Source organism: Lepidochelys olivacea (assembly GCF_965140295.1).
Source record: "Lepidochelys olivacea isolate rLepOli2 genome assembly, chromosome: 24".
Lineage (NCBI taxonomy): Eukaryota > Metazoa > Chordata > Testudines > Cheloniidae > Lepidochelys > Lepidochelys olivacea.
The window spans coordinates 2441387-2453467 of NC_140434.1; the positions used below are offsets into that span (position 1 = coordinate 2441387).

The window sequence follows — 12081 nt, forward strand, 5'->3', positions numbered from 1 at the left end:
GCATGTCACTCCCTTTGAGGCTGAGATTAGCCCAATACTCCCAAACCCTGAGAAAACAGCTCCATCAAAAGAAGGATTTACCGAGGCATGCAACTTTGTTTGGTAACTAAATGGGACTTCCTGTACCAAACGCATCACAGATCCTCCAGGCAGTCCTAGACACTGTATAAAAGCGCTCACAACTCAGGGTCCTTCTAAACACTTCTCCACACTTCAGCTCCTCGGTCAACTGGGTAAGTCCAATTTGAATCAAACTCTTTCTAACATCAAGAGGTGTCACAGTAGGATCTATTTCCATTTAAGACTGAATCTTGCATGTACGCTCTGTGATTTTTATCAGGGATTAGAGTGTTGTTCCATACATAATTATCTTGTGTAGACAATCAGTAGCTGGTTGTGGTGGATCCATGATTTGAAGCCAAAGGTGGGGATTTTAGGAGCACCAAATGCAACTGAGAAACATATTTCCTAATAACTGGAAATTGATTTCGGGCATTTAAATCTTCCTAAAGTAATTTTAGAAAGTTTCTTAGCCATTTTTTTGCTTGGCTAGATTAGGAAGAAACTTTCCCAGTTTATTCCATACATGGCCAATTTAGGGGTCTTCTACTTTATTTGGAAGTAGCTGTTACTCCTCACTATTGGAGGCAGGAGAATTATTAAGCTGACAACTGGTGTGATCCAGTCTAGCAATTCCAATGTTCTTATGAGCAGAAATACCCATTGAAGATTCTTATACTCAGATGGTATAATTTATTGTCGCTCCATAGAAGTCAGTGGACCTGAACCCATTTTACCAGAGCTGAGGATCTTGTCCTTAGTGATTTATTTGAAGAAAAGAAAAGTTTCTGTTTATTCATCCACAAGTATTCGTGACTCCCAAGGTTTAGAAAGCCAAAGAGCCACATTCTGGCACTGGACTCAACTGGTTTGAATGCAGAGGTTGAATCTTCAAAGGAAAGCAAATGATAGCAGTATCCCAGCCATGTTCTCTTTGAGCAATGTCTATAATGGACACCGAATCCCGGGGGTCCGTCAATGAAATAGTTACTCTTACTGGTTTTTCAGACAAAGTCATTGAGAAGGGTTCAAATGGGCCTGTTGGGAGGGAAGTTTACTGTGAGTGGATAAGAGGCATAGAAAGAGGAAATAGGGACCAATACGCAGCCACAAACATAGGGACTAAATCCACTCCTTCTCTCTCTTGGGCCCCACAGCGACATCACTGCAAGAGTAACCGAGTTTTGAGTCTTTTCTTCCACTGACACTAGTACCTTTTCTTTACTCTATTCCCTGTCAACCTCTGGAACTCCTTGCCAGAGGCTGTTGTGAAGGCCAGTACTATAATGGGGTTCAAGAGAGAGCTAGATAGATTCATGAAAGATAGGTCCATCAATGGCTATGAGCCAGGATGGGCAGGAGTGGTGTCCTCTGTTTTCCAGAAGCTGGGATTGGGTGACAGGGCATGGATCACTTGATGATAACCTGGTCTTTCCCTTTGGGGCACCTGCCATTGGCCACTGTCAGAGGACAGGATACTGGGCTTGATGGACCTTTGATCTGACCCAGTATGGCCATTCTTATCTTCTTATGTTTTGTTGTGTGTTTCAGGTTTGCACACAGAAAGATGTCTTGCTCCAGCCTGTGCTATCCAGAATGCGGGGTGGCCCAGCCCAGTCCAGTTTCTGGCAGCTGGAACGAGCCATGTGTTAGGCAGTGCCCTGACTCTGAAGTGGTCATCAGACCATCACCCGTTGTCGTGACCATCCCGGGACCAATTCTCAGCACTTTCCCTCAGCAGAGTGAAGTGGCAGCTGTAGGAGCACCTGTGGTCGGAGCCGGCTACGGGGGTTCATTTGGTTTGGGGGGATTGTACGGCTATGGAGGCCGTTACGGAGGATTGTATGGTTACGGGGGATCAGGTGCTTATGGAGGCCGTTACGGAGGATTGTATGGTTACGGGGGATTAGGTGCTTATGGGGGCCGTTATGGTTACGGGGGATTGAGTAGTTACGGGGGCCGTTATGGTGGACTGTGCGGTTACGGGGGATTGTATGGTTATGGGGGTGGTTTCGGGGGATTGTGTGGTTACGGGGGCCATTATGGTTACGGGGGCCCTTATGGCGGACTGTGCGGTTATGGGGGCCGTTATGGTGGACTGTGTGGTTACGGGGGAGGTTACGGTTATGGAGGATTATCCGGTTCCGGGGTATCTTGCCATAGGTACCTGAGTGGAAGCTGTACACCATGTTAAACCTTGCAGGAATATCAATGGTAAAAAAAAAAGACCAGGAAATGAAGAACAAGCTACAGATTCAGATGGAGATTTCAGAAGCGCTGTGCAGGCATGGCTCCACTTGAATTCATCGCGAGCTGTGTCTGCTCAGCGCCTTTGTCTCCTAGACCCATTTCTAATGTTATGCTTTAAACTTTTTCTGCCAATGCTTTCCCAACCACGTGCTTAGTCTCTTAGTCACATGTGGACTCATTCTGAATTACACTCAGGCTGTTTGCACTTACCCCTCAGTGTGAAGGAAACAGGGGCCTTAAAACAGGCATCAGTTGTATTTATTATCGCTTTAATTTGTTTGTCCAACTCTGCACCTGCGAAAAAGGAAAAACAACATCTCGCCTCAAATGCATCGCAAGGAAGCGGGTGATCAGTCGCAGCCCCTCTGGAAACACGTGAAATACCTTCTTTCTCTTGTGTATTATTTCTTTCTGTAACTGTGTATTGCAAATTTCATTCAGTCGCAGCCCCTCTGGAAACACGTGAAATACCTTCTTTCTCTTGTGTATTATTTCTATCTGTAACTGTGTATTGCAAATTTCATTCTCATTAAAAACTATGCTGCATCGTAATATCGGTCTTCTGGCTTTCCTTGTTCCTCCCTCCTTGTTTAGAAATCCTGCTGCATGAAATTCATCCCTGTAGAGCAGGCAGCACCAGACACCTCTCAAGTTGCAACTTTCGAAGGCATGGAGTGATAGGAGATTAAAGCCCTTTAAGTGGTTCATAGCGATGTGGAAGCTTTTCGAGATATTAAAAGATCACAGCTGTAGAGTTTGACAATCAAGTCTGTTTGCCACCATTGTTAATTCCTTGTTTCACCCTGGTCTGTCACAACGTAACGAAAACACAACAAAAGCTGAAGATCAAAAAGTTTCTACGTTATGCAGCTGCTGTTAGAAAGTTAAAAGGCTTAAAGAAACGCTCCTTATTCCTGGATAGGAGAGAACCTAGCCTGATTCTCCTTGACACTAAAGTCTTGTGACACTCCTCTGGCATTGGAAAGAGGCAGGAAAGTCACTACAAATGTAGGTCCCATACACCTTTAAGGCCCTGCTGCCTTTGCACTTTACAGAGTGGTGTAAAAACCCATAGCGCAGTAGAGAATCAGGCCCACTGTGTTGATAACAGTGGAAGCGCATAGCCAGGAAGGCATTAGAAGACCCATCCTGTGAATGATGGGAAACATTCGGCATGTTTGCAGAGGTGCTGATAAAGTGGAGCTCTTTTGTTATTTCACAAAGAGTTCGATGTACTCAGGACTTCTCAAAGACAGGCCTATGCGCTAAACCATCAATCTGTATCTTGCTGTTCATTTCCTGGTTCTTCCTTTTTCTTTGCATATGCCTACTGGGTTTAACAGAGCCCACTGTTTCCATTAAGGTACCCATGGCCCCATCACCATCCCCACAACACTATATTCCTCCCACAACCATAAAGTGCCTTGTAACCACAGAATCTTTTATGCTCAAATAAATTGGTTAGTCTCTAAGGTGCCACAAGTCCTCCTTTTCTTTTTCCTAACCATATGAATCCCGATAACCATGTCATGTCCCAGAACCAAAGGGACCCCCCAACTACATAAGCCTCCATAACGGTATAAGGTTCTATCACCACATACGTCCCCATCACCACCTCCAGTGTCAGCTGCTGCTGGAGATCCCACTGTGCTTTCCTGAGGGAAAGGACTGAGAATATTTTAGAGAGGGAGATGGGCGAAATTCGGGTATTTGTTCTCAATGAAGCTGTGATCTGGGGGTGAAAGGCTCATTGCTTAATGGCAAAAAGATTTATTCCTGTGCAATTCAGGTCTTTAACGCTGCAGCTTCAAATTCGTTATTGATCCTGGTGTATCTCTACAGAGAGGGATGCCCTCAGACATTTCTCTTGGTGATGCAGAGAGAATGGTGCTCACAGTACTCTGGAGGAAATAGTGACTGAGATGGATTTACTGCATTTCTTCAAGATTGGCAGGGTTATAAACTCTTGTGCTTCAGGGCATCGTCCAATCGTCCGTGGGGGTAGATCGGATTGACGGGGGATAGTGAAAAAGTTCCTCTGTGGGCAGGTGATCCCATGCCTGTGTTCTGCTGGGTTTCTTGCACCTCCCTGTGAAGCCTCGGGCACTCACCACTGTGGGAGAGAGGCCTGATCTGCTGCAGCAATGCCTATGTTCTTCCCTTCCAAGGAGGGGTCAATAGGTATGGTATGACGTTGAAGAATAGAGCTGTGTTACCCTTAAATAACACCCGGTGGCAGATGGCTAAATCTCCCCTCACTGTGTGAGTATTACATCATGTCATTGAAGAGCCGGGATGGTCTGGATACATTTTTTTCTTTTGCGTTGTCAAATCAAAAATTTGATTAGTGCAAAATCCTCATTTTCCGGGAACTGAGACCCACGAAAATGTTGAAGAAAAACATAGTAGAAAATGCAAACTTGCTATGCGCAGTTCCTGCAATATCAAGCTATGGTACAGGCAGGGGGGTTTACATAAGAATGGTAATATGGAGTGCAAGGAGGAACAGCTTCCTAAAACACCATTAGATTCTTGTACTGAAGTAATGGTCAGTGTACTAATCTCTTCATATCACAGAGGAGATTCCTGACTGCTGCAAATGACTTTGGTGTAATGTCATTTGTCTTTAGGGGTGGCCAGTATTCTTTTCCTTCCGAAAATCTGGGTGGCTATCCAGCAAAGACTCACACAGACACTTTCCATGAAGCACGTGATTGGTCTTTTTGAAATGAAAGGAAATATTTACATTCTTAAGGTGAAAATCTGTGTAAGACTTAGGAGGAAAAGACTTTTGCAAAACAGATAATGCAAGGAAGAATTCCACCCCTGTGCAGAGAGCCTGCATAATGCTATGAACCACTTAAAGGGCTTTACTCTCCTACCACTCCATGCCTTCGAAAGTTGCAACTTGAGAGGTGTCTGGTGCTGCCTGCTCTACAGGGGTGAATTTCATGCAGCAGGATTTCTAAACAAGGAGGGAGGAACAAGGAAAGCCAGAAGACCGATATTACAGTGCAGCATAGTTTTTAATGAGAATGAAATTTGCAATACACAGTTACAGAAAGAAATAATACACAACAGAAAGAAGGTATTTCACGTGTTTCCAGAAGGGCTGCGACCGAATACCCGCTTCCTTGCGATGCATTTGAGGCAAGAAGTTGTTTTTCCTTTTTCGCAGGTGCAGAGTTGGACAAACAAATTCGAGTGATAATAAATACAACTAATGCCTGTCTTAAGGCCCCTCTTTCCGTCAGACTACGGGGTTAGTGCAAACAGCCTGAGTGTAATTCAGAATGAGTCCACATGTGACTGAGAGACTAAGCACGCGGTTGGGAAAGCATTGGCAGAAAGAGTTTATAAGCATAACATTAGAAATGGGTCTAGGAGACAAAGGCGCTGAGCAGACACAGCTCGCGTTGAATTCAAGTGGAGCCATGCCTGCACAGCGCTTCTGAAATCTCCTTCTGAATCTGTAGCCTATTCTTCATTTCCTGGTCTTTTCTTTTACCATTGATATTCCTGCAGGGTTTAACATGGGGTAGAGCTTCCACTCAGGTACCTATGGCAAGATACCCCAGAACCGGATAATCCTCCATAACCGTAACCTCCCCCGTAACCACACCATCCACCATAACGGCCCCCATAACCACTCAATCCCCCGAATCCATAACGGCCCCCGTAAGCACCTAATCCCCCGTAACCATACAATCCTCCATAATGGCCTCCATAGCCCCCGTACAATCCCCCCAAACCGAATGAACCCCCATAGCCGGCTCCGACCACAGGTGCTCCTACAGCTGCCACTTCACTCTGCTGAGGGAAATTGCTGAGAATTGGTCCTGGGATGGTCACGACAACTGGTGATGGTCTGATCACTATTTCGGAGTCAGGGCACTGCCTAACGCACGGCTCATTGAAGCTGCCAGAAACTGGACTGGGCCGGGCCACCCCGCATTCTGGATAGTACAGACTGGAACAAGACATCTTTCTGTGATGGAGGTAAACCTGAAACACACAACAGGGAGTAGAGTAAAAAGAAAGTACATGTGCCAGTGAAAGAAAGGACTCAAACCTCAGTTACTGTAGTAGTGAGGTCTACGTGGGGCCCGAGAGAGACAGGAGGAGTGGACTTAGTTCCTATCTTTTTGGCTATATATTTGTTCCTATTTCCTCTTTCTTTGCCTCTTATCCACTCACACTAAATGTACCTCCCAATTGTCCCATTTGAAGCCCTCTCAGTGACCTGTCTAAAAACACCGCCTGGAATATGTGTAATTATTTCTTTGAAGGATACCTGGGATGCTGTGACCGTTATAGACATTTCTCAAAGAGAACTTGGCTGGGATAATGCTGATCTTTTCCTTTCCCTTGAGGATTCAACCTCTGCATGCAAACCAGTTGAGTCCAGTGTCAGAGTGTGGCTCTTTGGTTTTCCAAACCCTGGGAGTCACCAATACTTGCTAAGGAAGGAACAGAAACTTTTCCTTTCTCCAAAGAAATCACTAAGGACAAGATCCTCAGCTCTGGTAAAATGGGTTCAGGTCCACTGACTTCCATGGAGCGACCCTAAATTACACCATCTGAGTGTAAGAATCTTCAATGGGCATTTCTGCTCATAAGAATGTAGGAATTGCCAGATTGGATCACACCAATGAGAATGCATGTCAAAGTGATTCAGAGCTGCATCAGTAGCACAACTGGCTGTCCTGAACAGATCATAGAATCATAGAATCATAGAATATCAGGGTTGGAAGGGACCCCTGAAGGTCATCTAGTCCAACCCCCTGCTCGAAGCAGGACCAATTCCCAGTTAAATCATCCCAGCCAGGGCTTTGTCAAGCCTGACCTTAAAAACCTCTAAGGAAGGAGATTCTACCACCTCCCTAGGTAACGCATTCCAGTGTTTCACCACCCTCTTAGTGAAAAAGTTTTTCCTAATATCCAATCTAAACCTCCCCCACTCCCCTTTGGTCCTTTCTGTTCATACTGGTCATTCTCAGGGGCACTGGACATTTCATTATAAACCTGCTTGGAAGCAGAGAGCTATTTTTCTGCATTCTCACACCCTCCATCCCCATCTCAGATCCAATTCCCTTTGTAATCAATTGGAAATATTCCTTTGCCTTCAGTGTGTTTCCTGTCATGACCTTAAGTCTCGAATTCACCCTTTGGCAGGGGGATCGAATAATGACTATGGACAGCTTTAGTTCTACTTTAAACTTTCAAACTACGTCTTTGCAAGGACTTAAGTATAGTACGAGCCTTTCTGATGATTCTCTGCCCAGGAGTGAATTTCAACCTCCAGTGATTAAAATGTGACCTAACATTGGACCTCCACTTGTGTCACCAATGCTGTCTCAAAGGGATGCCTAGAGTTGATTTGCTCAAGGTCAAGGGAAGGGACGGTAGGGAGTGAAAGGAAGCAGTGCTCTTCTATAGCAAGGTTTTGAGTTAAGTTGTGGAACTTGTACTCTGTCAGAAACCATCTCTCTATGACTGAGCTGACAAGAAACTGAAGTCTTGCAAGGTAATGCAGCTGACTGAGCCCTGGAAGAAGCCCAGGAGAGGTTGAAATCATGGATTCTTGGTAAAGGAGGAGAGTGCTGTGGGATGAGATATGACATAAAATCTGACCAGCTATGGGCCGTATTGCTGAAAAAAATCCTGCAAGAACCAGAATGTTGTTTTAAGTGTAAACTATATCTCTAGGAGTGCTTTCGGTATCCAGGGAAGAAGGCAGAAATATCTTCCTTTGATTTTAAGGCCCAGAATTGCTTTGAAGTTGAAGCAACTGTGCTGATTTCCACCTTGAGAGCACCTTCCTATAAAATATTTTAAAAATACCAAATGCAAAATTACATTTGAATGAAAATGCAATATCCCCAAATTCTTTGGCTTTGAATCATGACCTGATTAAAGGAATAACACAAGAAACCTTGGCCTCTATTTTTTTTTTCAGGTGACTCTACTAGTCAATGCAGAGGCTTCTAATCCCAAAACAATTTAATAATATTCTAAGGATACATCTCTTTGCATTTATAAAACACCAATGACTGTTCTTAGGTGCTTTGAAATCTTCAGTTCTAAGAACGCTGAACAATTTCCAGTCCTAACATCCTTACTATCCCTGATTTCTAGGTAGAGAAAAAAGAAGCACATTGAGGTGAAGGTTGCACGGGTGTGAGTTGCAGAAACAGAAATACAATCCAATACTTCTGACTCCTCCTGCCACGGGCTAAGCACGTGCTCCATCCCTGTGGCACTCTTTTAGAAGACAAGGTTAGTATGTCTTGTTAAAAAATGTGTGCATCCATGGAACTAAGCATCAATGATTAAAAAAAAAAACTGGCTAATTTTGGTCCACTTTAACTGTCTCTCCTTTATACATTAATACAGCACTTCTCCAAAGGAATTAAAAGTCTCTCAATTTCTTTCCCATGAGTATGTTAGCATTATAAATCATATTATATAATTCAAGCTTCAAAAACTTGCTTTAAGGCATGTCACCCATTGGGATGAAGTCACCAACTGCACTGTGTGTGCTATTTTTTCTTTCCTTGGAAACACACGTCTCGAACGGGTCATCGTGACCCAATGGTGATGAATTCTTTCAGCTTTGTGAAACGAGGTACAGGGTGGGTCGTCTCTTTGACATCGCCTTCTCTATCCATGAGGATAGTAATTGTCCAAAGAAATTACAAGTGTGTACATTTCAAGCTTGTTCATGTGTTGTACAGGAATAAAACTCTCCACATTTAATTCAGATGTGGTACCAGATAATTCAATTCACTTCAGTTTGGTACGAGATAATTAAAATCTACTCAAATGTAAATACCCACCACCTTCAAATAAAGTGGATTGCAAAACCCTTGATTTTTTATTATGTTTCACATTTAGATCAGAAGATGTTTCACGGAAAAATTCCCCCAAAAATCATGAGAACAAACTAAGAAAAATTCGAGAATGAGCCTTTCTAAGAGTTACTCTCAGGTGAAGCCATGAACGGTAAGTGTCCAGTGGGGTTCAAGAGCTGGAGTAAATTTTTGGCATGAAGAGTCCCAACTGTTGGTGTCTTTTTTTGACTCTCCCAATCACTCCCTGTCTGACCTTCGTTCACCTCTGTGGCAAACAGGTATAATAATAGCTTTCAAAATGGATTGTCTGAGGCTTCCTCTGATCTAAGCATTTCAAAGCACTTCACCACCACTCGTCAAGTTTTATACGGCCAAAGTGATGTATTATTATAGTAGTAATAACATTTACTTGGATTAGATGTTCCAATACTAAAGATTAGATTCGCTTTTAAAATGTATGTCAAGGTCTCAGATGTCATTCCAGTACTCATTTGTGATTCTCAGACTCTGAAATTGGACTCTTTGATTTTCATTCAATGCACCTTTGCATTTCCCTTTTATATCTATTTTACAGTTTAAGGGTGGATGTTGAACCAGTGTGTACCAGCATAGCTCCGTCAGCTTCAAACTGAAGAAAGGCACTTTATCCAGGCTAGCTTAGAGAAAACCCTGTGTGGAGTGTATCTGTCTGAGCATACTGGGCACTTTCAACTGCAGCTGCTCAGATCCAATGTACAGTGAAATGAGTGGGAAACATCAGCTACTGTATCTCTGTTCATGAGCAGCCAAGAGAATTGGGTCCTGTAAGAGAATTCAGCTTGTAAAGAAAAGGAAGACGCGTAAAACAGACAGAGTTAAGGAGTACTTCTTCGGTAGTCAAATTGCTGTGAGAGGAGATTGGATTTATTCTAAATCTGGCCAACCAAGGGCATTCGGCCAGACCCTTCTCCACAGTAAGATTTTCATCTATAATTAGAATGTTTGAAAATGGAAAATATACCCCTGACAGGATTTCTTCTAACCTGAGCAGTGTCAATTTCTCCGCTCAGTTTTAAGACACAGAATGTCATAGAAATTTATAGAACTGCGCTGATGTACCCTGGCTCAGCATCTGCCCCTTGAGGTTTACAAAGGAATGTTTGGTAAAGAAAGGGAAATGAAAAGCTTTTTTGAATGAAAATCAAAGAGCCCCTAATTTGAAAGCTAAGAGTCATGAGCTGACTATTGGAATGACATCCGAAACCTTAACATGCATTTGTAAAATTAATCTAACCCACAATCTGGAGGCATCTAATACCAGTACAAAAATTCTGCTATTAAAATAATACAACACCGTGGACACATACAACATTAATGAGCCTGAAGTGCTTTGAAGTTCTTTGATTTGAGGAAGGCTATGATCATTGAGCATAATGTCAATATTAGATCAGATTTATGTGGAGGTGAACAAGCAATTGAGGTGTAGGATACACAGGGAGCAGGTGGCAGAATCTGAAGTAAAATCCAGTAACAGTGATTAGTAAGGCCACATGCTCACCATGGCTCGTCAGCTACATTGGACACTTTACTATTCTAGGCTTCCAAATATCCCATTGCAGCATCAATGAAGTCAGTAGAATGAAAGCAGGAATGTAGCTGGCCCATAAAGTTGTAAGATGAAAGAGAGTTGCAGGGTGTAATGAGCATGTCACACCATGTGGAGTTAGGAACAAACTAATTGTCAAAAACACGGAGGAAAAAAACTACATCAATTGAAGGAGTTATGCAAAGATTGATTTGTAACTATTTAGACCTTCAGGAACACAGGGCCTCTCAAGTCCTCCAGTGAGTCTACAGAACTGTATAAAAGCACTCATGGCTCAGTGATCTTCTAATTACTTTATCTTATTCTCCTAGGTGAATTACACAAGTCCTATTTGACTCACTCTCTCTGTAACCATTCTGATGATGTGTTAGTGATCCTTTCCCCTGCAAAGGGATTTAAAATGATAATAAATGATAATAAATGTAACTGATGCCTCTGTTAAGGCCCCTGATTCCTTCACCCTGCGGGGTTAGTGCAAACAGCCTGAGTGTAATTCAGAATGAGTCCACATGTGACTAAGAGAATAAGCACGTGGTTGGGAAAGCATTGGCAGAAAGAGTCATAAAACGTAACGTTAGAAATGGGTCTAGGAGACAAAGGCGCTGAGCAGACACAGCTCGCGTTGAATTCAAGTGGAGCCATGCCTGCACAGCGCTTCTGAAATCCATGCTCTAAAGGTCAGCTGTGAGTCGGTAGCCTGCTGTTCACTTCCTTGTCTTTTCTTTTCCAACAGATATTCCTACTGGGTTTTATATGGTACACGGCTTCCACTGAGGTACCTATGGCAAGATACCCCAGAACCACATATTTCCCCATAACCATAACGCCCTGGGTAATTTCATAATCCCCCATAACTGTAACCTCCCCCATAACCACTCAATCCCCCATAACAGTAATGGCCCCCATAACCACCTAATCCCCCGTAACCATACAATCCTCTGTAACGGTCTCCAGAGCCGTACAATCCCCACAAACCGAATGAGCCGTCATAGCCCGCTCCGACCACAGGTGCTCCTACGGCTCCCACTTCACTCTGCTGAAGGAAATTGCTAAGAATTGGTCCTGGGATGATTTCGACAATCAGTGATGGTCTGTCCAAGAGAGAGAGGAGGAATGGATTTAGTCCCTATGTTCATGGCTATGTATTTCTTCCTATTTCCTCTTTCTATGCCTCTTACCCATTGCTAGGATATAGATATTCAGGCCTGTCGGTAAAGGCTTGTACTCGAAGAATTTAGGTGTATTCTTATCACTTGGCTAGTTATAGAGATAACTATATAGAGATATAAAAGAAAGAATCAAAATCACTGTCTGCCGGTCTAAGGTCCTTCT

The 12081-nt window shown here is 43.4% G+C and overlaps 1 protein-coding gene and 1 long non-coding RNA gene across 2 annotated transcripts; both read left to right on the forward strand.

Annotated features, from left to right (window-relative positions):
- Nucleotides 1-127: 127 nt before the first annotated feature.
- Nucleotides 128-2862, forward strand: LOC311512311 (uncharacterized protein). Its single transcript, XM_084613458.1, has 2 exons — nt 128-233; nt 1612-2862. Exon 2 carries the CDS (start codon nt 1628-1630, stop codon nt 2252-2254), a length of 627 nt encoding a protein of 208 aa, XP_084469584.1. The 5' UTR covers nt 128-233; nt 1612-1627; the 3' UTR covers nt 2255-2862.
- Nucleotides 2863-8453: 5591 nt separating this feature from the next.
- On the forward strand, nt 8454-12081 carry LOC311512335. Its single transcript, XR_014709440.1, has 3 exons — nt 8454-8589; nt 9208-9315; nt 11483-12081. It is a non-coding gene; the product is annotated as an uncharacterized lncRNA (long non-coding RNA).

Bases quoted from the DNA above. Each gene is read 5' to 3' on its own strand.
- LOC311512311 (XM_084613458.1), top strand. From the start codon at position 1,628: ATGTCTTGCTCCAGCCTGTGCTATCCAGAATGCGGGGTGGCCCAGCCC.